The 27,986-nt window shown below is 33.2% G+C and overlaps 1 protein-coding gene across 1 annotated transcript; it reads left to right on the forward strand.

Moving 5' to 3' along the window:
* Positions 1–7,893: 7,893 nt before the first annotated feature.
* On the forward strand, positions 7,894–27,634 carry LOC135116784 (sodium channel protein Nach-like). Its single transcript, XM_064034352.1, has 11 exons — positions 7,894–8,109; positions 12,083–12,189; positions 13,958–14,111; positions 15,156–15,286; positions 15,930–16,029; positions 17,497–17,658; positions 22,126–22,225; positions 24,178–24,249; positions 25,108–25,222; positions 25,664–25,764; positions 27,402–27,634. Exons 1-11 carry the CDS (start codon positions 7,894–7,896, stop codon positions 27,632–27,634), a joined length of 1,491 nt encoding a protein of 496 aa, XP_063890422.1.
* The last annotated feature ends 352 nt before the right edge of the window (positions 27,635–27,986 follow it).

Here is a 27,986-nt window from a genome sequence, read left to right on the forward strand (position 1 = left end):
CAAAATAATTCGATAATTTTCATTTGATAGCGCCATCTGTCTATGAAAAACCATTTCGAAACTAAAAAATATTGCAGTGATAATTGATATTCGGAGAACTTTACGTGTTATTTAGTTTAGTTTAGTTATAGTTTGTAAGTTAGTAGATATATATTTACTTAAAGTTAGTTATTGCCAAGAGTGACTAGTTTGGGTGGATTACATTTAATAAATGTGAATTTTAGTAGTATCAAAGCTCAGGAGACAGCAATAGCTGAATATAATCGACTCCAAAGTATATATCGCCCAGACTTGTCTACCTTAGAAGTAACGAAGCCTCAGAGAAGAAACAAAAGAGATAGAGATAGAGAATGGGTTCTAAGCAAAGCAGTAGCTGAAGTCCAAGAAATTATGAGGTCACCTAAATAAAAAAGAAAGAAATACACTTACAAAAAATAAATGAGATCCCACCAAAAACATTAAATGTAAAAAAAAATGCCAAGTCTCTCGATGCAGTCTTTCCATCGTAAAAAGTTTTGAGATCTCATAGAAGCCAAGTCCTATTCAAAATATTTTGTAGTTATAAATCAACATTTAGTAATTGTATCAATAGTTTTCTTTATATTATAATTATAGTGACTTGGCAATGAGCACAAATTAAAAGCTGCTTGCTGCCTGGAATTATGTGCAAATGTTACTGACCAGTGATCAGATTATTTGTTATGTGTGAATCATGATGGTCACTACCGACTACATGCTCCAATACAATAATTAGGAATACCTTACGGGCCATCGCTTTATGAAAGTAAATGAATCGAGAGTACACTAAGACTGACTGCCGTTGCCGAAATTCGGTTGGGACGACACGGATAGACCAAAAGAAAATTAATTTTGTGATATTAATGTTTACGCATGCGGTGTGTGTAACTTTCAACTCCTCCAAATATGCCGTTTTATTTGTTTCTTCTTGTGCTCATTGCCAAGTCAGTATAATTATAATATAAAGAAAACTATTGATACAATTACTAAATGTTGATTTATAACTACAAAATATTTTGAATAGGACTTGGCTTCTATGAGATCTCAAAACTTTTTACGATGGAAAGACTGCATCGAGAGACTTGGCATTTTTTTTACATTTAATGTTTTTGGTGGGTTTTCTTTTATTTATATTAGTAAAAATGAACTTACACTTCACTAGCATCATTCAGAGCAGCATAATTGAAACTGCAGCAGTACCCTTCATAGGTCTTGATCAGCGAGAACATATCCTCACATCTTTTTCCTTTCCTACTGAATGTGCAATGCAGTATCAAATTCTCGCACTTTTGATGCACCTGCAAAAGACATGTAGAATAAAGTAAATTCTCTTTAAATGTGGATTTCTTCGGAAGCATATTTATTTCCTTGTATTGTACAGAAATAAAAAGGCTTCAGTGCAATGCAAGTAGTATCAATTGGTATGCTTACTCAATGCAGATTGGAAATGGATTCTCGCTAACGGTGAATTTTACTCGTAGTTCCAGGATTTATAAAAATATGAATAAAGAATAAATAATATGAACTCGGGGCTATATAAGCGCCATAGAGTCAAGAATTTTGCAGCCAATTATTGTTGAGTTAATATAACTTGTGTCCTAAAAACCTTTTAAACAATTTTTAAGAGAAGTACTTACCTCTTCCATAATAGTATCCACAGTAAAAAAATGATGTTTCAGAATATTCATGATCTCTGTAAAGTTTCCCAGTTTTCTGCTATTTTGGTCGAAATTCTTTAACAGCGGGAGTGCGTTGAAGAAGTTTATGATTTCCTCATCACTTCTGTTGTAATGTTTCCTGAAATATCAACAAGATTTTTGGACTTATTTTACTCTGTCTTCCAGCAAAAATAAAAAAGAAACAATAAACAGTTTTTGCTATAATAGTTCAAATTTGAAATCAAAATTTGGTTTATTATCAGTAGATAGCAACTAAAAAATCAGCATTTTAAATCAAGCTTCACTATTTTAAATCTTATCTCTATCTATGAAAGTTTGTAAGTTACTTGACTTACAGTGATCTAGCATTTCTATTACTTTGCACGTGGAATGCTAAACATTTAATTATTTGCTCTAAACTTCGGCTAAAACACAGTTGCTATCGATGTTAGTACTTTGACAAAGTAACTCTGAATATAGCAACATATGAAACAGTTGCTAAGTTAATTGTATAGTGACTAACATGCACCCTTGTAAAAGTTAACTATGACTTAATTGAGAACGAGAACTTCCCTTTACTCGTGTCACACGTAAATCATAGTTGTATATATGACAAGAGTTCATAATTAATTTGATTGTTTTCTATAGTAAATTTTATAAAGACTTCAAAAAGCTGGGTATGTTTGAAAGATTAAACAAACACGCTTTTTTAAACTTACAATTATTTTTAAGACGAAGTTAGGTATGTTCCGCGTCGGTAAACATTCAAAGAATTTGAAAAGGAAAGAATGTTAAGATGCTGCGAAAGAATGTTTTTGTTGTAGCCCTAGTTTTTATAAAGAATTAGACTAAATACACCCGTAGTCGCGTCTCTCATTCTGTTCTTAGATTTATAGGGCCTTACTACAAAAACTTTAAACCCTGTTTTACACTTGTCTAATAAATTTTTGGCTTCAAAATGAACCATATGTCAACGTCATAATTTGACATTTTTTTAGACAAGGCATAAACTGACGTTTAAAAGTTTTTGTGGTAAGACGGATAATATTTTATATTTGATTAGAGACAAGAGTTTAAAGACCTCAGTATCTTGTTAGCAATTCACTAACAAACAGCAATTAAATTAATTATATTGTCACGCACCATTTCCTTAGTTTGGGCTCCAAAACTATTGCTTTGATGAGTTGCGAAATTTGACTACAATTGAAAATGATTAACGATGCTCGGTTACCATGGTGACTTTTGTGCGGTTATGACGAAATTATAACGAGAAGAAATATCATTTTCACAACAGTTTTCTTCAGTAATTATTAAGGGTGAAATTCCATCAAAATGTTTTGCACAAATGGCCAGCATTTGTGCAAAACATGTTGCGCCATTTGCATATTTTACGCCGCGCTTAAATTGTCATGCGTAAACTAAAGTCAAACAATTACTCCTTATTTATAACTATCGAGTGTACCTACTGCGTTCTTGGCTTGCCAAACCAAACTTATACACAATGTTTAGTACCTTATTCGCCTGTATATAAGTTCCCCATTCGAGTCAATGTACCTATCCAATACCTACAGCAGCAGACAAATTAATATCAAACTCTCATGAAACAAAAATAGCTTATAACTCATTCCACAACATAAAGTTCTAATAAAAGATACTCATATCGGATTTCTACTTCAAACTTAATAGTCTTGACGCGTACTTACAGAACTCCAGCGATATTCCGTGATTCCTTCAGAGACACCATATTGAAATTACAAATGCTAACAGCTGGGAATGGGACCTGGGTTATCTTGCAGTTAGCATTTATCTGTTGGATAAAATTCAGTTAGAAAAATCGACAGAACAAGCTAACGAGCGGATATGAATAATTTGTCAGGTTTCTTTGGAATCTTTTTATTGAAAGAAATTGTGAAAAGGTTGGGAGTTTTCCATTGAGCCATGGTGTCAATGAAATTTATCACACGTGTTGATAAATGGTGTTGTCGACGCCTCTTCCTTACGATTACTATTGTGTAAAATACGAAAATAACTCTAGGTCCGTTTTCAGTTAATTCATAGAGGTTACAAGCGAACGGTATTTTTTGAAGGGATAATGGAATTATAATATTCCACCCATACGTAAGTTATACGGCACCATTTCAACAAAAAAAAAACTGCTTTCGAAATAGCTGCATGCTTCTGAAAAATTTCTGCACCGACAATGTTTTTATTTTGCTCTAATTTATCTCTCTTGCGAACGTTGCGTAAATATTCTCCTAATAAGAAAAACAAAAGCCTAATATCTCCGGAATATTTTTTTTCATTCTACTGCAAACAATCTTACGAAAAATACTCAATTCAAGCGAAGTGTTCTATATCTGAAGTGTTTGGCACCCCTTCTGTGATATCAAATTGAGCATGCAGGAAAATATTTGATAAAATATAGGTGCATATATACAGTCTCCATTTTAACGGGAAAAGCTGAAATAAATAATGGATTACAAGGAAACATTTTAAAACGGCTACAGTAGTAAAACTAAAAATAATATTTTCTTTGTGTTTTCTCTGTAAATATAATATTATTTTGTTCGTAATACAAATTAATAATAACGATATTTCGATGAGAGTATTATACTAATATTCTGAGCTTTCTGTAGTGATGTCGAGGATTTATGCTACAAGTAATAACCGTAGAGAACAAAACGACTAACGGAGATGTCATAATGCAAAATCTCTTAAGAAAGTAGCGTGCCAAAATGCGGGTTTTCGGGGGATGAGGAATGTTACTGACTCCATGCCTTCTATGAGATCTCCCATATTAATTTCAAAACAAAATCATCTATCATTCAATCCCTTTTGATTTGACAAGGAATTCGAACGACTTGTTAGATCTGATCACTCTTACCGTACGTTACTTTGGCCTACAAGAAGGCGCGTGACCTATATATCTTCATTATAATGGCATCTCCGATATGTTTCCTTCCTCCGTGGTAAGAACAGTCAGTTTCCAATTCTCTCAGATTTAGCTGGAATTCCCTCTTACTAATAATTGTGAGGTTACTTGTTATACCAAGTAAGGAGTACTTAGTAAGTAAAGGCTTATAATACGAGTGAGGGATTTATACATACATAGGTAATATAATACATATTTCGATAAAATTGGGTAAAAAATAAGCGTGTACCTATATTTTATCATGAAAATAGAAAAATCTGGGGAAAAAAAAATGATTGAAAAGGTTGCAAGTAGGCGCTGGATGTAAGATGTTGCATGAGATTAGTTACCATTTTTTTTTCTTTAGGTGTAGGTATTATAATTCAAAACGTGAAACAAGAAAAAAAATAAGAGTGAGAAGGAAAAACTACAACACTAGCATTGATTATACTGGATCAAATTACTGAATTTATTAGAAAATCAATTCACAAATTAAAGAAATCAGAAAACAAATTACGTAACAACATTCAAACTAGATAGACAGCAATAAAAATCTAGAATAAAATATAACACAAAGAGCTCTACGAAGCTTTTCAAACGTCTGGGGAACCAGAATTTAATATGCTAACTCTGGAGATATAAATCAATTGTATAGACTTTAAATGACGTCACTGGAGCTAAACGATTTTAAAATTTTCAGACAAAGACTCGTCAACTATGAAAAACGTCAAACAGAACAGACTTAAGGTGTGTTTTTAATGCTCGCACTTTCAGCAACTACATTATAAGTCAAGCAATTTTCGCAAGTGTGATCGATAATGGCAGTTACCAGCTAGCGTTCAAAACGCACCCTTAATGCTTTCTTGTGAATAAACCTATTTTAATGTTTCTTTAAACTTGCACTTAACTCGGAAGTGGCTTCGTCTTAACATTTTAATGGTTTCTTCTTTACACGGTATTTTTCTTCCTGCGTTTTAAAGTTCTTTTCATGATCACCATTAAAAACATTTTTAGTGTCCCAAACATTTTAGTTTGAACAACAGCTATAACATTAAAAAATTGTTACTGGTCACGATTACCGTCCATTAACCTTATCGCATTTCCCTTCGAACCGTTTCAAAAGTTTTTTTTTTCTAAAAATAGGGAAACTTGTGTACCCTTTTACCAAAGATTGATTTGAAACCAGGAAAACGTTTTGATGATACGAGAAATGAAAGAACTTTCTATTGAATATGATAAATAGATTCCGTATCTATATTTAGATATCTCAATACTGTCTCAAAATAAATCTCGAATATATTTTTGCGGTAACCCTAAAATAGACGTCTATTTTGTCTACTGTCTATTTTGAGTGGGTCTCAAACGCCAAAATGTAGTATAAGCATAAAAACAGTCAATTTTCCACATTCACTGTAAGCTTATGTTAGTATTGTGCTTAACAAAAAAATATGTAAATTGGAATCTAGGTCACATAGGTAGTCGCACCTTGTAAAATATTAGCACTCAGCTGCATCTGGTAAGACTGGAAGCCGACTTTTACATAGTTAAGAAAAGGCTAAGCAGGAAATAAAAAAAAATACCAAAACATACTTACAGAAGTCACAATCTGGTTTTCATTGAACTTCTGCTTGATCACCATGATGAAGGCGACAGTCAGGAGTATGTTGCTCAATACTGCCACACTCCAGAGTATCAGCGACCTTCCAGTCTTGGAGGTGAAGTGGTTCGTTCCATGTAATGTCGTGATCCTTCTTATTAGGGACACGTAGTACGCACTGTTGATTTTCTGCTTCTTTTTTGACATATTGTACCTGTAAGAGGAAAGTGAAGGAAATTAATTAGTACTTGAATGAATATTTCTATATTAATCTTACAATATATTGGTGCGGTTTGTTCGTTTGCTTGAGGGGATCATCCGACAGACAATTGAGCGAAAATTTTGAAAAATCGGTCAGAGTTAGGTAGCCGAGAATAGTGGTAGACTAAATTTATTCAAGGTAGGTAAATATAAATAACCTCCTGCTGATCATCTTTTGAAGCTTTTTAAAGTTAATTGAAAATTGATTATCGCGACAGATTGCCAGCAGTAAATTGACAAAAGCTTTCAAAAGCCTTTTAAGTTTACATTATGGACTAGATTAACCAATAAAAAATATCCTGTTTACGTAAACCAAGGTACTTTAGAAACCCTTTAAAATGTTATTTATTTACGGGTAATAAATCTCACCTCGAAGTGGCTACGCCCGGCCAATCTCTTGATCCTCTGTACTTAATAAATATGATTGAGGATAAACAAGGACCTTTCCTAAAAGCCTTGATTACATTTTAATTACGGCTTTAAATATTAGCCATTATTTATATTAAGGTACAATAGAAAATCGTTTGTTTGTGTGTGTTTACAATATGGCTTCAATCAGGCAGTTTAGATTTTCAAAAATATTATAATTATTCTATATAATACTAAATCCACCGCCCTTTTACATAATATTAAATCCATGGAAAAATTTTAATTATATAAAAAAAAAACAGACAGAGTGGGTGTTATTTTGTTTTTAAGCTCTTGTTATTTAATTATCGTAAATAATTAAATATTGATGTATGTATTAAGTAATGATGAAGCATTTTTAAAATTAATTAATTAATTCTTAGGAAAACAAATTACAAAGGGTTAAAATTAAAGGTTACTGTAACATTTAATTAGCAATTTATATTTTTTATACATTCGATTTTAGTTATTTTGTGTCGAAACTAACAGATTAGATTATGTTTTATTATATTTCAAACTAGAAAGTAACTCACAAATCCGATAGTCTCAACTAGTCTAGACAAATAAAACTTTTGCCATCAACAACTTCTTAATCAATTAACACTTTCTACTTTATGTTTTACAGTATTTTCAATATCTAAAGTGACAGCTTGATTTGAAACTAATTGTACTTCTTCAACAAAATGTCAATTTATTCGAATATCTTAAATATTAATGGTTCAAATATGGACGCTTTAATTTTTGACTATTAACTAAGGGTCTTTTCTACTAAACATTCAAAGCTTTCAACCCTTTCATTGAAGTTGTGCTCCATTCAAATAACTGAAATTATTTTTCTTTAAAGAAAATAGGAGTCTATCAAAGTTAACTGTAAAACAATAATTTTGAGACGAAATTCATAGAAACCAAAAAATAACATTTAACGAAAAATAAATAGTCCAACTCTGTGACCTGCAGTAGAACAATACAAAGACCGATGTCTGATTGAATATGCCATATAAAAAACAAATAATATATAGATAGAAAACAAATATTATAAAATGGCAATAAACAAGGACCTAAAATCCACGCTAGCTTCGAAAACTAAATTATTCTGTGAGCACTGCACACTACATGGTGTATACTACTTCTACAAAGCCTCAACTTGGGCTGTTCACTTTCTATGGGGGATGATCATAGCATCCAGCATGGCTTTGTGCTGCTTCCTCGGCCATATGATTTGGCAGAAGTTCGTCATTGATCCTACTTTGACTGTGGTAAGTGGAACAACTACTTTTTATACACTTTTTCATGGATTTGAAGGTCATAATTGATTCCTTTAAACTAGGACCATAACGTAAAAATATAGTATGTAAAAAATGCATTGTATTCATTCTGGCTTATCAATTTGGGATATACCATACCATTGACAGACTACACGAAAAAATATAACAAGCCTCCAAGCCTCCTGTTTCAGCTTTCAGTTGAAAACAATACAGCTTTCATTCAAAGTCTGCCCTCATAATAAGTCCTTTGACAACATCTAGATGACCCAGTCACAAAAAAGGGGTTATATAGTTATATATAATACGCCTTTATCAAGGTCTTATAAAGCTAATCCTGCTACTCAAAGGTTTAAAGCAAAAAGGTTTTACATCTACCTTCATAATCCTAAGTAGATCTAAAAATATCCTTGTCAAATTATTTAAATCAGCTACAGATGTTATCCTTTACCATTTCAACCTTCTTCTAGCGTACACCTAGTTGCGCAATTTTCTACCCTTTGGTTGCCTTTGTAAGTTTTAGTGAAAGATTATGTGATAGAAATATTATATGGCTGTTTGGAGATTCATTCGTTTATTATTCATTATAGATATTTTTTTAGAAGTTTGATAGAGTAGTGACTAGTATTAAGTTCATTAAATTAATTATGTCTTTGGAAATATTTCAAAGGATTGTAATTATTTGGGCCTGCAGCAATCTTATTGTCTTTTAGATTATTAATGAACATTGCTCTAAGTAGGTAGTTATAAAACCCTATCAAATGAAAAACACACACAAATGAAACAAATGTGGTTATGGATTGCATAATGATGTGTAAGTAATTTAGAAATTACGCATGTTACTATTTTATTGAACATCTCAACAGCTTTTATTACAATTTATTTTTGCTATCCGATTTTGTAGAATGAATTTTAAAATTCAATCTATCAATATTTAACATTCAGGGGAACTATGATAGAATATGTAGATCCCGGCTATGTTATGTACTAACAAAAGGCATATTTTTTGCTGTGAAAAATAAAGTCGAAAAACATAGGAGCGATGATTTTTGTGGGAATATTTACAAGTATAATAAATATTTTTTACTTAATATCTAGGACTATACAGACCGAAATCACCAACCCGCATTGAGTAAGCGTGGTGATTAATGCTCAATCCTTCTCCATGTGAGAGGAGGCCTGTGCCCAGCAGTTGGACGATAAAAAGGCTGTAACAGTAACAGTAATATCTAGGATGAAAAATAATATCAACTCATTACTACCAAGTTTTATGCCTGACCATATGAGATGAGCACCATAAACAGTTGCCAAAACACCGATTTGACCAATGGGCGTCAAGTATACGACTGGTTACGGTATCGTTACAGTCATAGGTACCTAAATGGCGCAACACAAGTGTGTGTGTTACGCTCACTTATACAACTGAAAATAACAAGGTTTTCAAGTTTCCAAAAGCAAACGCTGATGTTTAACTAGCTCGCAGTGATACTGCGTCTTAATAAACCAAGTAGCTTCTCAAAGATAAACGTAAGGAATTGCAAATAGCGCTGAAGACGTTTAAACATACATTATGCAATATGAAACACTTTGTAATGTTAATGAGGCTATGTTCACTTTGAGTTCCAATGCAACTGGCTTTTCATATATGAGTGTACTCGAGTCATAGGATTGCGAAACCTCTTACTCTAAGTGTGTTATATTTCGTGGGAGCAATGTGTATTCTACTCCTTTAATACTACCTACTGCATTTCAAGCCACTCATTGTTTTCAGCATAACCTGCAAGAAATACCTCGTTCTTGAATAAAAAACTCGACTGACGTTAACTTAACAGACAGACAGAAAGACATATATTTAATTAACTGTCGCCTAAAAAAGTTCAACTAAAACTTTAACAAATATAGTGCCAATATACCACTAAAACCAATGAACGTCAACTGACAGACGAACATCGGTTAGAGGCCAAAACTTTCCACGAACAATACACAAAGGGGTCTCAAATTTGATGACCTCACTCTTTTACATAAAAGGGTTCTTTGTAACAAAAGTAATAGCGGACCGTCTGCTAAGAATACGTAATATGTAAGTACGAAACATCTTACATAATGTTCACAATGAAACGTTTTACGCGTGGGCTGTTTGAAAGACAGTTCATTCATAGGTTTTGCATTTTGTAGTTCAATGGAAATTTTCACTAAAATAGCTTATCTTCAATTGTACTGTTATTCGTTAAAAGCTATTTTGAGATATCTGCAACACAGATGGTCTATTTTTAGATCATACAATAACTTATTTTCATTATGTAAAGAAACCTTGATTTTGCATTTTTTTGGTATGTAATTGTAGAATGAATTTTCAGAATTAATGGGCTGATGTTGATAATTACCTACAGAAGAGCAAACACCCAGATCATATCGAATAAAAACCACTTATATGAATGAAAATGAAAAGCTCTGTACTTAATTTTACTCAACTGGAAAAACACTTTTCAAAATAGCAGTAGTGGGTATTATGTTTTCGTCGTCAACAGCCGATTTATACTTCCAAGTTCATAACACATTATTCTTAGAAAAACTATGTAGTATATCGTAACATTTTGATAGGGCTTGTGATTTGGACAAGCATCGTACTCACGTGGGACGGACCTACGAATAGTTCCACCTTTCGCCGAACATTGCGTAGGGTATTAGCACGACATTTATCTATGTGCTGAAAAACGCCTACTAACCTGCGTGATATGGTGAGTGGTGACGTCATTGTTTTGTGTACTTGATAATGTTTATATGGTCTAGGCTGAAATTGGCTGAAATAATGATTCCCAAGGGAATCATTATTTAAACGACGGGTATACATATCATCCCAATAGCATTTTTGTACTATTGTTATTAAAGGTGCCTGCCTCGTTGGTCTAGCTGTCGCAAGTGCGGCTGCTGAGCACGAGGTCTCGGGTTCGATCCCCGAGTCGGGCCGAAATCGCTTTGTGGGTTTTAGAAGACTTTCACAAAGCAGCCCGGAGCCTGGAAGCTGGTGATTGATACACCCGTGCATCGGAGAGCACGTAAATGTCGGTCCTGCGCCTGATCTCTCTCCGGTCGTGTCGGATTACCGTCCCATCGGGCTATGAGAGTTAAGGAATAGTGAGTGCACCTGTGTCTGCGCAAATGCTCGTGCACTATAATTTGTCCTGCGTAGTTGGCTAATCTCCTTACATGAGAACAGCCGCCGTAGCCGATAATCGGCTAGGAGGACATCATCATCATCATCATTAAAGGTAAAGTCAGATTGGTAACGATTTAAAACTCACTATTTTCGTCAATGTTACAAAACTTGTCAACTTGAGATGTAAAACGACTATAAGAGCGCTTTTACATAAATATCCATCAGTTGTTTTGCGGTCATTGCGGTCCGTGCGAACACAGCGTTGCCGCTCGGAAAACGGAATGGAAAATCTAGTACATACCTACTTTGAGAGCTTTCACGAGGCTTATTATACAATACTAGACTGCACACTAAAATAAAGCCTATGAAAGTGGCTTTAAACCCACTCTCACAGTGAATTCACGTCACATTAGACATTTGAAACGTCATCGCGGTTTGGAAATTCAGCAACTTTGTGTCTGACATGTAGAACGTTATTCATTTAAAATAGTAGAAAGTAGCTGCTATGTATAACTGTTACTAGGTATGTTTTTTTTTTACAAAGACTGTCAATAAAAAATCGCAAACATCTTTTACCAGCTCAGCCCCTACATAGATTAAATAGTAAAAAATGAAATTTTAAAATCTTTCTTAAGGATTTACCGCTCAGATTTATTTCCTTCCTTTTGTCTTAGCTTCAATGGAAAAGAACTCAAGGAGGGAGCCTCAATAGCCTTCTTTGCAATAAAGAGATGTAATCTTTCACTTTTAAATCCCACTTTTGTTAAAGACCTCATTAATACATCGTTCCTTCATTGAATATTCTTACAGGTAGAAACTACCCACTACTCAATGGTAAATATACCTTTCCCTGCGGTGTCCATCTGTGACACTGAGAGAGTGTATTTGCCTAAGACTGGAGAGATTACTGAGTTGCTGTGAGTATAATATTGGATTTTATTTCCATAACATTACAACAGACATAGCAATACGTATGTCTGCTGTAGAATATGTATATTTACATTTCTTATTAGTTCGGTCACAATAGCAAAACAATCAAGAATAAAGTTCAAAGTTGGTGTGATAATGAGAATAAAAAAAAGTGTTTGGGAAAGTTGTTTGTACCTAATCACTAGTAGAATAGAGTATCAGTCACTAAGTACCAGTCACCTTATATACATATACCTACTTCTGTATCTATGTTACCGATATCTGTGGTCTCGGCTAATGCATGAACATGGGTGGTGCATCTAGAATTCTAGATATACCTGGTATGATCAATTGGAGAACTGTCAATGGTGAGGCACGGAGACAGACGTTATGTGTTCAAGGGAGCCGGATACATATCGGTTACTAATTACGGAGATATAGGTAGAACAAACACTACAAGTCGTCTGTGTAAATCTGTAACTTTAAATACACACATAAATATTTACCATCCATCAAAATTTTAAAATATTTCTCATATTTGTATAACCTAACACTTTATTTGCCAATTTATTTATTAACTCACAGCTAATTTGCTTGTTTGTGCAATTTCATCCGTGAGCCCGGAAAATATTTCGCTTTAAAAAACTAGCTTAAATTAGTCTCTAGAGCATACTGAAATAGATTTCACTTGTTTCTACTGTTTATTATGAAAGTGTAACAATTAAAACATAAAACTACACTCATTTTGAAACTATTGAGAGTATAACAACAATGCCACAAGTATCTCTCGAGACCTATTTGCACTAGTTGTTCTCAGACAACTTCAAGTACCTACTACTTCGTATAAATCCAGCGTTAGGGATTCTATCAGATAAACAAACAGTTTCCCGAACAATCGCTCCCCTAAGAATGCAGTCCATTTGTTATATTTGAACTATTCACTACAATATTCTACTGTCAAAACTAGACGGCAAACTTTTAGTCAGCCGACAGTTTGTTTGGGCTCATAAATCAGTATTGCAATGAATGGTAGTGACATAACAACGATCAGGTATTTCCCCGGCCGGTGTCAGACCGATTAAATACGTACATTGAATTCACGATTTTCTTAAAAATATTTTTTTTTTTCGGCTAACTATTTAATCTGCCGTATGCGGGTTCTTTAAAAGTGCAGTCTATTTTGTTACATTTAAACCCTGTTCTGCTGTTAACATAAATTGAATTACTAAGTACCCCCAACCCGAACAGATTAAATTTCGATCAATTTTTATCAATCTCCGCCAAGTATTTTTACGCCAGCTTAAATTCATTGAACCTCGGAGTTCTATGATCCCGTTAGTAAACAACTTAGTTCATAAACATCGATTAACTGGCTTTAAAGACTACTGATTTGTGAGAAAAAGTCAAGAGGCAAACTTTATACGTATAAAATGCGGTTTGAATTTGTCTGCTTAAAATATTATTTTGTGAATGTGAAAATGTATTTTGGATACGACATTGAAGTGGTTGGTAAGCAATGGATTCTAATTCCATTTCCGCACGGAGCATCTGGAGTTACGGTGGTTCCTATTATATCGTACTAGTTTCCGACAGGGGTTTAACTAGGCATCCCGTGGGTATAGGATGGACTTTCTAACGCTAAAATCATTTTTTAAATCGATCCAGTAGTTCTGGAGCTCGTTCAAGTTAGCAAATAACAAAACATTTTATTAGTATACCTAGATCTAATAATACTTCCGTACTTTTGTTATTTAAAAGTGAATATTTACTTTCCAGAACACTTCGTGGCTTCAACAAAACTGAAATAAAGGATTTCTACGAGAGTTTCACAGGCGTCACACGGAAGGGCTACAACCCACTGCCGTATGTTAGGAAGATGCACGCCTTGCTTGAAGACCTTGGATTCTCATTGAAGAATCTACTAGATTTGGTACGGACACTTTGATTAATTAAATAAAACTGTATGTAAAAAAACGGTTTTCATGACAACTTTAAAAGTGAAGTGGTCTAGTAGGCTGACATTTTATAACGCTAAATTAGTTTTCGTTCAGAAGTTTTAATACCTATAAAATGTCAGGATGCCTAAGCAATAGTCGTTAATTTGTGTCTAGGTCTAGAAACGTCTAGGAATAAAGAATTTTAATTTAAATAGCCTTTGTAACTAAAGAAGCACTTGACAATTGAAAAACTGTTAACTCCTAGAGCTATTTAGTAAAACTTATTTTCAAGAACAGAACAAACAACTTTTAAATATCACCTGTCGCCTCTTAAAACATTTTAAACAATAAGTAATTCAATGAAAACAGAAGAAACAGTTTATTGTATTCTATTTTGAACATTCATGCTTGTTTTTAGTTGGGAATTCAGATAAAGCAATATTGTTCTACGACTATTTGATCAAAAATAGGATTTTTATTCTCGAAATGGAAATTGAAACGCGTTTGTTTATACGGTAATAGTGAGAATACGTGTTTATTAACGTTCTCACTACTATTGAATTCAAGTTTTTTACTAGGAATATGCGAATAAGAGCTGGACTTTAGGTACCTTATCATGAAAATTCTGAGCTATTGTGTTATTTTGTTACGATTCCAATTTTGTGGTAATATGAAATAGCTTAGGATAATGAAAAAAAAACCCGAGAAATTACTAATCCGAACTTTATATATGATGTCTATGAGGGACGATCTGGTCAAGGTCGTCCGGGAAGCAGTGGAAGCGGGTTGCTAAAAAATGTGCAAAATGGCGAACCTTGGCGCAGGACTTTGTCTAGTAGTGGGACGTCTTTCGACTGATACGACGACGACTTATATTGCCGTAGTGTCTGCATATTGCCGTCCACTTCCGAAAGTTGGTTTCTAATCAATGAACACCAACCGTTCCGGTCTTGGGCCGCCTGCATCCATCCTCTGCCCTCCACCTTCTTAAAATCATTGGCCCACCGTACTCTTACCTGTATTTTTCCTTTCCCCAGTTTAAAAGACCGTGCAGTGATATAACGATAGACTGCAGTTGGAGATCAAAGCCACATAATTGTTCTGAAATGTTCCGCTCTGTCCTCACTTTAGCTGGATACTGCTGTCAGTTTGATATACCGTATTTCAAGTAAGTGTCTTATGAAATGAGTAGAGTCAATTTGGGGGTGGGTAATAATATGCACAAACTATAATCAGCTATTATATTTCGCGGATTTGACCAATTGGTGTTAATCTGATGTCTGATTATGGTTTGGTTATCGTTATATAGTTACCAAATGGTTATAAATATATAGGTTCAACCAACCTTTCATTTTCCGTATTCATACTTTTGCTCTACAAGATAAATATCCTTGTCGTGTGGTGTGTGTTTTTCTTGATCCTGGAACGTGAGTTTTAAAATTGTGCTATTTTGTTCAGTGTCTAAAAATACTTTCACACTGATCCATACTCAAATAAATTCAATAACGAACTAATCAAAGTTTACACTGCCTATAAATACATTTGTCTATATTTGACACAGTAAGCAAATAAAATTGGTAAAGCCTGAGTAATTATTTTCGCTATGTCAAGTTAAACACACACGATGCCGCGGGCTGATATTAAAAGTTGCGGTAATAGAATATCATTTTCAGCATCTGTTACCACGTCCTTTAGCCATAAAAAATGAGGTTAATATTTTTTCAAATAGGATGAAATAATTCACATCGAATTAAAGTACGCAAAAGACCAACAACAAATAATAGATACTTTAAGTACTTATGACATTTTAGAGAGCACACAGACAATCAGACCAATTTTATATCTGGACTGGACTCCACTGAAGCACTGGACATTATAGTAAAGGGACAAGGTCACAATGGTTATTCTGTGGTAAGTACATCACCAGCCTTTTTCAATGACCCACTGTGGGGTGACAACCTCTTCCCATGCAGAGAAGTATTGAGCGTTCATCACCACGCTTGCACCACGCACCACGCCACGGGTTGGCAATTTCAGACTTTTAAGTCCAGGTTTCCTCAAGATATCTTCCCTCACCTTTTATCATTGATATCCCATATACCTCTGCAATTTAATTTAGTGAAGTTGCATTGGTACTTGCCTAACCTGAAAATGAACTTGCACACTCGTACTTGAAAATCAGAAGCTTAATTCAAGAATCTTAAAAGGCCACTGTACAGAAAAATAACTGTTCATTTTTTTCAATAACATCGCATTTCTTAAGAAGCTATTTCGCACTCCAATAATAATGCGGAACAACAAGAAGCTCTCGGAGGTATTTTTCTCTGACAACTTTCTTCGTAAAAAAGTGCTGATTCAAAGCCTAATTTGAATCAATGACTTTCATTTTTTTCTCTACTTCGATAACAAGAAAAGGTTAGTATACTATGAACATGCGTAGCGTTGTTCCTAAGGATCATAAAAAATATTACTTCACTTAATCTTTTTTTTTAATTCGGGATAGTACATTGACATTTGGAGTGTTGCCAAGTCAATGCGGTTTTTAATTTCGTTAAAGGTGTTGTGCCCTTACCGTTGATTTTTCATTACGTAATTTTTTATTATAAGCTCAAATCCTTCATTTTCCTTTGAGGAAAACCGACTTAAATATCTGCAATTCTGTATCATCAGTTTAAGAATATATTCTGTCCACATAATGTTGGAGCTTGAGATAAGCGACCCACATCTAAAAGAATTCTTTTGCAGCATTTAAGAGAAAGAACAACACTTTCATCAAATTTTTGTAAACAAGACGAAAACATATTTTTAGGTTTTTTTTTTTCCATGATGACTCGGTTTCGGATTCATATTTTGTTCCTATTTACATATTGTCACCGGTATGTCAGATGCCTATTGATAAAATATTCATGAAATGACACAGCATTGCGTTCCGCGCGGATAAATAACAGAAATCTTTACAATACCTCGACAATATCTCCAACATAACTATATAAGGTACAAGAGCATTTTTTCCTAAACAATGTTCCTATTTGCCATTTAATCCTTACATATTATGTTTGTATGAAGTCTGGTATTTTCATAATTAATAACAACATGTACTCGGAATAATATTAATAATGATTGAGGATAGAAAATTGCTCCAGGGATTTATGAGGTTTAATTGAATTGAATGACGAGGAAAAAGTGCTTTTGTATTTTTTACAGCGGTTCAAATGGTTTAGTATTTCAGAAACTATCCACTATGTTCGATAGAAAATTGCTGTATATAATTATCTCAATTAATAAGGAGTAGAATCAGCCACGAATGTACAGGTGTAAAACCCCTAGTTTCAAGACATCTACTAACACAGGTACAAAATAAATATGATTTAATTCCAGCTATACGTGTACGACTATGAGAACAGAGTGACGCTAGTAGACAGCTACTTCAGTTTGACGCCCGAGTCGTTTTTTGACGTCAACGTGTACGTCTGGGCAATTGACTCGTCGACCTATGTCAAGGCATTGCCACTGTCTGGCAGAAAGTGTACGCTGGATACGGTAAGTGTTTGTCTTGTTGTAGTGTCTGGACTTTGATTAGCTCATGTCTGGTTGAGGAGGTCAGATAGGCAGTCGTTCCTTGAAAACACTATACATAGTTAGTAGGTACTCAAGAGCATTCCGTTAGACACTGGGACGCTTTTTTATGTTTGGGTATATTTTTTTTATGAATTAATATATGTATTTCCTTCCTCCCTGTTTAATACCTCTATACATCGAACTAAAAAAATATATACCTTCAAAATAATGTCATTTTCTTAAGCAATATTTTATGTGCAAATATTGTGTTTAAAAATAGTAACTTTAGGCAAAACCTGAAAGCTATTTTAGTCATCTATATAATTTTAATTAGTTAAAAATAATTATGCAAATATTTTAAAACAAATTTTATACACCTGAGAACAATGATAAAGTCGTTGTATGATACTTACTTTTAACTATCTTTTCGAAAATAAACTACTCAAAAAGCAATTAGTTATTATATTAATCATCTAGTCACATTAATAAAAGTTTTTCAAAAAGCTCGTGCTTCATATTATATTTTTATAAAAAAATTAAGTAAATACAATTTTAGAAAAAAATATAAGACTTAATTAAATTCGTATTTTTAACCATCTAATTTTATCCCAAGAGCAATTGACATTTGGAAAGTGTCAATCAATTCTTGTGATGACCTCAATATATTGTTTAACGAGGAATTTATATTTTAAGGCTTAGCTTTTTAACCAATTTCGGAGCCAAAAATAAAACAATGAGCAATATCGATTTAATTTGATTGAAGCCATTATATCATCAATCATGTCCTTTGTCAATCAACGTTATTTGAGCCTAAAGGATAACGCTGGGGGGGAAATATAGGTCACTAAGTCAAGCATTTTATTAGCTTTTTTGTTAATGTGGATGTTGAAGTGCTATATACTGGCTATTGTTTAAAATGTAATAATCTAAAAATTAACCTTCAACAATGTTAGATTATATAGTAATTTTATTCTAAATCCACTTTTACATATTAGCTTTAACCTGTTTTTAAAACACAAAGCCAGAAAATCATATTTCTTTAGGTTTTAGTTGTAAGTGGTAAACATAACTAGATTTGTATTTACACGAGCATGAGGCGCAAAAAGTGAAAACCGTATTTGAGTTACTTGCAAAAGCCACTAAAATTATGTGAGTGCTTACATACTTTTTCACTTGTTGTTTTTCATACAAAACAATGTTTTCTTGCACATTATTTTTAGCCAAAAACGAAAGTTTAACATTAGTAAAATTAATTACAAAGTGTAGTCTAAAGCGATATTCATTACGAGTTCAATTTGTCTACGTCCGAAGTTAGCTGTCTCACCCATATCAGCATTATCTTTAATTGTGATTTAACGGATAAAGGGCGTAATTAGACTTTTTGTAAAAAGGGTTATTTGCTGTAGAACTAATTCGAGGTTTTGTCTCTTTGATCTGTGGCCATACCTACATGAGTGGTGTAACAGTCAATTCCAAACGTTCAAAAAACTTTTCAGCTTCAAACCATAATGCTTTTTCCACTGTTTCCACCTCCAAGGAAAAATATTTGAGTGAGCTGAAAAGGTAAAAGGCAAACCTTATAATGCCTTCTACTCACTATTTCAGTCTTTTGTTGACAAAATTAGTTAGTTGAAGACAATATTACAAAAGCAACACTAGAGCGTAGCAGATGAATTTGCATTGTCATTGACATCAGGTGCATTTTAATTAATAAATGAAGCTAAGTAATAATTTTACTCAAAGCTCTCAATTAAATATTTACAATGCAAATATTAATTACTCTTAGTTTTGTAGTTAGATATTTTCTAGTAAAGCTTCGTTATTTATAAACATCTTACTTCGTGTTTACTTTAAAAAACGAGAGTATATTTTCAGTGAAACAAAGACATCAAACTGACACTCGGAGTGGTAAAAAATGTATTATCTCAGCCATTGGTTTTTGTTATAATATTTGTCGGATAAAGTGGACAGTGATGCCTCTACCCTAGGGCAAAAGTTACACAAAAACGATACTGACTGAATATGTTTTTTAAACTAAAACATTGTTCATTTTTGTCAACTCAAAACTATTGTAAGTGAAATATTTTTTGTTTGTGTAGTTTTGTAACTGTCTTTTATATTAAATTAATATTTAGATTATATCCAAAAATTCACAAAAAATAATTACAAAATGTGAGACATCAGTTTATTAGCCGGCTACTTAAATACGGCAACTAATTAAAATATTGGACATCTTAATTCTGTTCGTGATCGCGGCCAGTAAGAAGCTTATTAATGTCACTTAGATGAACATAAATTAGTGCTCAAAACATTAAGCCCTTGAAATATGAGATGGTCCTATAATAATTTTAAGGTGTAAGTATAGTAAATTACTAGAGGGTTTGCACGTACATGTTTTTAAGTACAGTACCTACTGTCCGTAGATTTTATATAAACTGAGTTGGTCGAGAAGTTGATTCGAAATTCAATTGTTTTTTTAAACTTTTCCAGGTTGAAAAACAATTGAATTCCGCTAGTGGAGTTCGGGTCTCAGCTACATAGTTGAGTTTATATTTTGTTGATAAATTGCATTCAATGAGAAACGAATTCAATAAACTTTTTAGTTCAGACGGGTGGCCCCTAAGACTATTTCTGTGATGAATTAATTTGAAAAACCCAAAACTCTTAAGTTTTGTTTAATGTTCATAATAACGTAACATAGAAATTGATTAGCTTTCTAAGAAAATAATAATCGATTTGGCTTTTGTTTACCTACATTATTGTAGGCAAGGTTTAGCCTTAAACTCAGAAAATAATAAATAATGAGCGCGAGTGTATTCCATTTCAGTATTTTTCCATGGAAAATTACTGGAAAAAGTAAACTGAATAAAATAATTAATCATATGATTAGTACGTTGTATTATTGTACTACAGCTAACAATGTCGTTTAACATCGTAAAAATTACAAGTAAATACTGGACTAGCTTCTGTTCACGACAGTTTTGTCCACGTGATTGAAATAAAGTAACTACCTCAATATTTTTTTTCAACTAAGTAAGCCATTCCGTAGAAAAATATTAGGTTTAATATAATTATTATTTTAAGGTGATATAAATAATTATATTCATACATAACAAGTTTACCTTGAGGCAGTCGATTATAATTATAACAATGCCGTACGCGATTGTACCCTTAGGGGTGATACAACTGACATAACCATTATTATACTGTTTTGATTTCGCTTAGAACATTATACTAGTTACCAAAATAACTTAAGTATAAAGTGATACAAATGTGAGTTTATTTCAAGTTTAAATGTATTTAATAATGTATGTTTTGGGTAAGAGCTAGCTTGCCAAGCAAAAGTTGTGAACTTGCTAAGCTATATTTATCATAGATGATAGATATATGATGCTATTTTATTAGTATACGTTTTCGAGAATAATTGGAGTTATTGTAAAAAGTTCTTTTAAGAAGAACATATTACGAATACAAAAGAAAACTACATATAATTTAGGTATGGAAAAAAAACCATAACAGACATCATTATCTGACTAGCCTTGTCTTTTTTTTAGGGTTGGCTTACTGTGTAGCCGTATGCAGCCGAGTTTTACAAAGAGCGACTGCCTATCCTGACTTCCTCAATAAAGTCAGCCGGGCAACCCAATACTCTTTGGTCTGGCTTCTGATAACCCGGCTGCAAAAAATGGACAAACGTCAGCCAGGAACCACAAATAAACTTCCTTTCGAAATACGTAACGCCACGTGTTCGTACATAGATAGATAGGCGAACAACCCTAGAATATTGACGCCCGATACCCGATTCAAATCACAGACTCGTGTCTAACAACCCAGAAAAATATTCCACGATTACTCAATAAACAATTATATTCCTCATACTTCAATCTTATTGTTAGCACAAAAATATATGAATAATGTAAAAGAAATTTTATGAAGAACTAGATTCTGCTCGAGGCGCACCCCACGCAAAGTACACAAGACATAGCCTACAGCAATCAAGGATAGGTTTTTATTGAAGAAATAATTTTCGGAAATCGTATTACCGTATTATCATAGCAACTCATTCATTTGTTTTTTTTTTTGTTATGCGGCACACGTGATTACGCGCCATCTTCAATACGCATTTGTTTTTCAAATAAACTTCTGTTGCTAAAAGCGTTTCGCCGTTGTTTTTCACGGGTACAAAGAAGTTCTCAGTGAATCACATAAGAAAATAAGGAAATATGGTTACTAAAAACAGACAGAAATATACTTCTGTGTATTTCGCTTTAAAATAATATGTAGTAGACTCAAAATAATATAAAAAACTCGTCATTCTATGTACCAAATCTCGGCTCGTGGCAACCTGTAATCCGTCTTACCTTACTTGTTACAACTACGTACTTCTAATTCAAAAGTTGCAAATCCCTTAAGCCTTCACGTAAAACAATGAAAGGTATTTGCTTTCAGGATCAAGGCACTGGGGGAGGCTTCCACCAGGGATGTATGACACGACTGATCTTGAAGAGAGTGGTGGACCGATGTAGATGCCTGCCCTTTGGGTACTCTTGTAAGTTAATGATTTTAATAACTTCAGCCAGAGCTGTTTTACTGGAACTATTTTGGGTATCCGGATAAAAGGTACCGCATCATAATGTTCCATAAATGGGTATTCTAAAGCTGAAAGATGTTTTGATATCAGACCTGTAGTTACTGAATGGTTTATTGTGTGAAAAAAAGGGGAAATGTCTTTAATTGACATGATTTGTAATCGTATTCTCACAAAAGCTTTCGCAACAGTATTAAAACATTATCGTCAAAATGCGAACTGATGGGGCGTGATAATATCCGTCTTTTTCCGAAGAAAAAAGCAAAATTGTTCATATTTCAGAACGGATCATTTTCGCACCAAATCACATGAAAGTCCAAGTCGGAAAACAGAAGAAAGTTTATATTTACATCTCATGAATGTAGTTAGTACAAATATATCGAAACTGTATTTTTATACTAAAATTATAAAAGGAACCTTTATACATTCTTTAAATGTGAAATATAAAATATTCTTCAGAAACTAAACGAAGAAGAAGAATAACAAATAATTTAAGAAAGTTGAGACCCTTAAAAAGTTTCTGTTGCCAATCTGAGAAAAAACGTTCTCTAAACGATATATTTTATCTAGACACACGGCAGTGTGTCCGCCAAGTTCGAGCAAAAAAAGCGACACACCGGCCGTGGGTTATATTACACGAACCATTTCGGGCCAAATTCGACCCACCTGTAACTCAAAATCTATTTTATTTACGCATATCAAATTTCTAGTATCTGTTGAGACCCCCTCACTTATCTAAAATACAAAATTTCATTAATATACCTATTGTAGGTCTTGAGATATTGACGTCAGAAAATCGCTATTTTTACTATACACTCACTGACTGATTCACTGATTCACTGACTCACTCATCAAAAACCTAGACCACTTCCAATGGTCGTATTGACTTGAAATTTGGCATGGAGGTAGGTCTTTATGTCAAGGTAAAGGGAAAAATCTGAAAATGGCCAAGTGTGAGTCGGTTTCAAAATAATGAAGGTGTAAAATACCCAGTGTAAATTTATACCCCTAAGGAACTAAAACGAACTAAATTTATCTATATTTATATAATATATCTTCGAATGATCGTACCGATCTGAAATTCGTTACAAAGGTTTGTATTTAGTCAAAGTAAAAATCTGAAAACGGCCAAGTGTGAGTCACTTTCGAAAATAACGAATGTGTAACTTTGATCCACGAACATAATATTTGATAACATGCCATGTCAGTCAGTTGGCAAATCTAGTCCATTTAGTTAATCTAGTTCATTTCTTTGTAAGAAGCATAGTGCATATTCAAAAATCTGAAAGATAGTATAAATGAGACATTTACTTAACTGACTTAATCATAAGAAAAAAATAAAATAAACAACCTTACAAAAATAAATGAAATCCCACCCAAAACAAAAATGTGAAAGACTGCCAAGTTCGATAATATGGGAATGCTTCGCCTATAAAAGAAGTGAGATCTGAATAAGTACCAAGTTCCATACACATACCTCAGTTAAAAATAGTTACTTTTTAATGATGATTACTTGGCAAGTTTTAATAGAAAATTAAATACTTGATTCATTGCGTTTAGTAGGTTTATAACAAGGTGTATGAAAACTTGCCAAGTAACATTATTAAAAAGTTACTATTTTTAACTGAGGTATGTGTATGGAACTTGGTACTTATTCAGATCTCACTTCTTTTATAGGCGAAGCATTCCCATATTATCGAACTTGGCAGTCTTTCACATTTTTGTTTTGGGTGGTACATTTTATTTGATCAGTTTCTAAAAGTTCATGTCCATTTTTCATTATAAATGATGTGACAAGAAGTAAAATGTTCTGTATTTTTATAACTTCAAAATAAATATTTAAAAAGACGACAGCGTTTTACAAGAGGAAACACAAAATATAACGTTATTACTAATGTTTATTTTTCTTTTAGCTAAAGAATTGGATTCTGAAGAATTTGCTAAATGCGCATGGGAACATTATATTTGCATATATCAAACAATAGGTTTGTACACTAGTCTTTCATAATATTATAAAAAAAATTGTCAGAGCCAAAAAACTCATTTTTATGTCATAAGAGGTAACAGGTATTTTCTAAGGAGAAATTTTTTCATGTTTTCCTCAAGTAATACTATCCCCACCTTAATGCATGAGGTTGCCACCTCTAAGCAAGATCATTCTTCATTTCCAAATAGAAGAGAAAATAAACAAAATAAAAAATAACACAAAAGAAACTCCTCTTAGTGTCATTCCCTACGGATTTCATTCCCACTTCAAATACAAGGTTATTGTCACTTTAAGAATACAAACTGTACTTTTGAAGCCTTTGAAACTTTATTGTATGTTTATTTGAAAAAATATCTGCAGATGTCAATGAACTGTGGCATTTTTTTCTAATCGAAATTTCAATGTGAAATAAAAAGTCATTAATAGTCAATATCAAGTCAAGAATTGATATTTCAGATATTGAGTATCAACTAGCTTTTTATTATCCCACTGCTGGGCACAATCCTCTTCCATTAAACACGGAATGAGCATTAATCACCATACGGGTATTGCTAGGCATCTCTTCGATTAAAAACGGGATGAGTGTAAATCACCATGCTTCAAGGGGTTTTACGATTTTGGACTCTCATAATCTGGGTTTCCTCAAATCAAATGATGCTCTCTATAACCCTTTTAAAATTAACATAATGCAGGCTGTGGTCTATATAACGGAGTTATTTATACCTTTTTAAAGTCTTTCATTCACAAAAGATCATGACTCAAACAGTTACAATTTTACACGGCTCAAAAACCAATATTAGTTGAAGTTTTGTTCTGATTACTTCTGAAGCTTTCAATCTGGTTTGTTTTCTTTTAGAAATGATTGAAGTTGACATAAAGGATATAATATCTGATAGTGAATGCTATCAAAGATGTGACTACGTCGAGTATTCTACTGAAGTGGAGTTTGTTAGAAACCAGAGGAATTTCAAGTTAGTAAATAATATTTTATTTTGAAAATCTATGACGCAGAGAGTATTCGTACTTTTAAAATATCAATAACCTTTAAATGACAGTAAAAGTGTTAAACATAGACTTTAAAATGTTTTGACTATAGCATCGCCGACGTAAACAATACCGACTTATTTATTGACTACCTAGACAATACAGCGAAATAGCAAAACAGTAAATTATCCGTCTCTAAGGATCGTATTGCTGTCTTATCAGTTTACTTATAGACCCAAGGGAGCAACAATTTTACTTCGATCTACCTTCACAAAATAACACATTGGTGTTTTTGACGCACATTTTTCTTTGAACCGCAATTCTTAGGCAGAATTCTATTAAACCTGCTTTGACAAGGTAACACAATATTTCCCGCAGCTGTTCAACGTGCGAACGTTTCAGACTTTTTAAAATGGTTTCCTTTTCAGAAAACTAAATGAAAATAACAGCAGGGTTTTGGTACATTTTGGACAAAATACTTGTATGAAATATAGAAGGGAAGTCCTTTATACTTGGGACCAGATGTTGGGTAAGTTTTGAGTTGAGATAAAATATCCTTACTTACTATATAATAAGTCTGAAAGGAAATCTCTGAAAGGTTGTTTACCAGATTACTTTAAACCTGAAATCTGAAAAGGTTTAAAGGTCCTTTTTAGTTTCGTCATGTCCGTCTGTCCGTCTGTCCGTCTGTCCGTCTGTCACAGCCGATTTACTCGGAAACTATAAGTACTACAGTGATGAAATTTGATGGGAATATGTGTTGTATGAACCGCTACAAAAATATGACACTAAATAGTAAAAAAAAGAATTGGGGGTGGGGCCCCCCATACATGTAACTGAGGGATGAAATTTTTTTTTTCGATGTACATACCCGTGTGGGGTATCAATGGAAAGGTCTTTTAAAATGATATAAAGTTTTCTAAAAAACATTTTTCTTAAAGTGAACGGTTTTTGAGATATCAGCTCTCAAAGTCGTAAAAAGTATGTCCCCCCCCCCTCTATTTTTATAACTACGGGGTATAAAATTCTAAAAAAAATAGAGGTGATGCATGCTAATTAACTCTTTCATTTATTCGGTTTTGTCGTCATGCCAATTTGAAACCGAGGTAGATTTATTTTAATTGGGAGTTTATGTTATGCTTTGGCCAGCGGTTTCACTCGCATCCCGTGGTTACTACTTCGTCAATAGAGACTGAAAGAATTTTTAATTGCTTTGGTTTTAGTCTTGACTCATGACATAATTTTATTACGTTCTACAAATAAAATACAGTAATAAATCTTGAATTGATACTTAAATAAAATTTTGAACATAACAGCCCATTAATACAATATTAATAAAATACAATAGAATAGCAGTTCAAAATATAAAGAAATACACACACAAAGAAGATCCTTTTCAAAGTTACAATAAATTAACTGTTTGTAGGCGTTTTTACCTAAAGTAGGTATTTACAACAATTTATATGTTTTGCAAAATGAAAGTCAAACGGTATCTCGCTTTGTAGTCCGTACCATTATTTTTTGAATATGAAAATGATAAAGTTCTTTGTAATAATTTGAAAGAGATTTTTGCTCATTAAATGTTGGTATAAAAGTACAAATGTTTTGTGGTAATAAGCCGTTGTAAGTATAAGAATTTTGGTAATGATTCTGGATGGAAACAGTAACATAAAAACAATATTACTAAATGTAAACATTGTTATAAAAAGAGTAAACAAGCTTCAAGAAGTTTTAAATTAATAACAAAATGACTAGTTGTCTGTCGTATTTCTATTAATACCTTGAAAGTATGGTATAATACCTCAAAATATTATTTTACATTTCCAACTCAATGAAGGAAAGATTTGAAAACGTAACAAGCTATATAAGACCGTATATTTACAGGCAGAATGATAACGTTGTCTACAAGCAGTTTTATTGCTAATCCATTCTGGTAACAGTTAAATATGTTTAGTAAGCAGATTGAAGCTACGTAAAGCAAATGTAACCACTGGAACAACATCGAAAATAAACGCTGATAGATCGGGGTCAGTTACTAGTTTTCTTTCTGGATACGACCTTAAGATGGAAAGTATTATGAATGTATTCTATGGAACTATGGAAACCACTTCGCTCACGTGGAGCAAAAGTAGCCCAAAGCCTCACTAATTACCTTCTTTTTTTCAGCAAACCTGGGTGGTATCTTTGGCCTCTGTCTGGGCGGTTCCATCATAAGTGTTATTGAAATCATATGGTTTTTAACAGAAATTATATGTTCTATAATCGCTTCGTCTTGCCGAACGGCTGTGGTACCTAAAGATGATGACAAGAATAAGGTATTCGTAGTTTCTCAGAAGGATATGTTGTCTAAGCAGAAATCTGGGAAAAGGGTTGTGGGGAAATATAAGTTTGTTCATTGATTTGTCGCAAGAAGATTATTCTATTACTCGCTATTACCAGTTTTGTCTGCACACCCCAACTAGTTCTGGTTTGATAATTGGGCTACCTAATAGTGATAGATTTTTTGAAATCGCTACCGTAGTTTTTGAGATAAGCGAGTATAAAGTTGATCAGTTTGTTTGGTTGGAAACTCTTCAGCTTTATAATATGTATTAGTATAGATTACTATTTGACCTTTTGATTTAACATGTACGTGATAGTTCAAAGTTACTATTATCTTATAACATTATGTCCCAGACATGTCTTCTACCCACATGCTTGTGCGTGTTGTAATAAATAATTAGGTTAAGGATAACATTGTGTGAAGATTCT

Source organism: Helicoverpa armigera, chromosome 4, assembly GCF_030705265.1.
Source record: "Helicoverpa armigera isolate CAAS_96S chromosome 4, ASM3070526v1, whole genome shotgun sequence".
NCBI lineage: Eukaryota > Metazoa > Arthropoda > Insecta > Lepidoptera > Noctuidae > Helicoverpa > Helicoverpa armigera.

Bases quoted from the DNA above. Each gene is read 5' to 3' on its own strand.
- LOC135116784 (XM_064034352.1), top strand. From the start codon at position 7,894: ATGGCAATAAACAAGGACCTAAAATCCACGCTAGCTTCGAAAACTAAA. The intron at 22,226-24,177 runs GTAAGTTAATGA...TTTTTCTTTTAG, and splicing joins CCTGCCCTTTGGGTACTCTT to CTAAAGAATTGGATTCTGAA. The intron at 25,765-27,401 runs GTAAGTTTTGAG...TCTTTTTTTCAG, and splicing joins TACTTGGGACCAGATGTTGG to CAAACCTGGGTGGTATCTTT.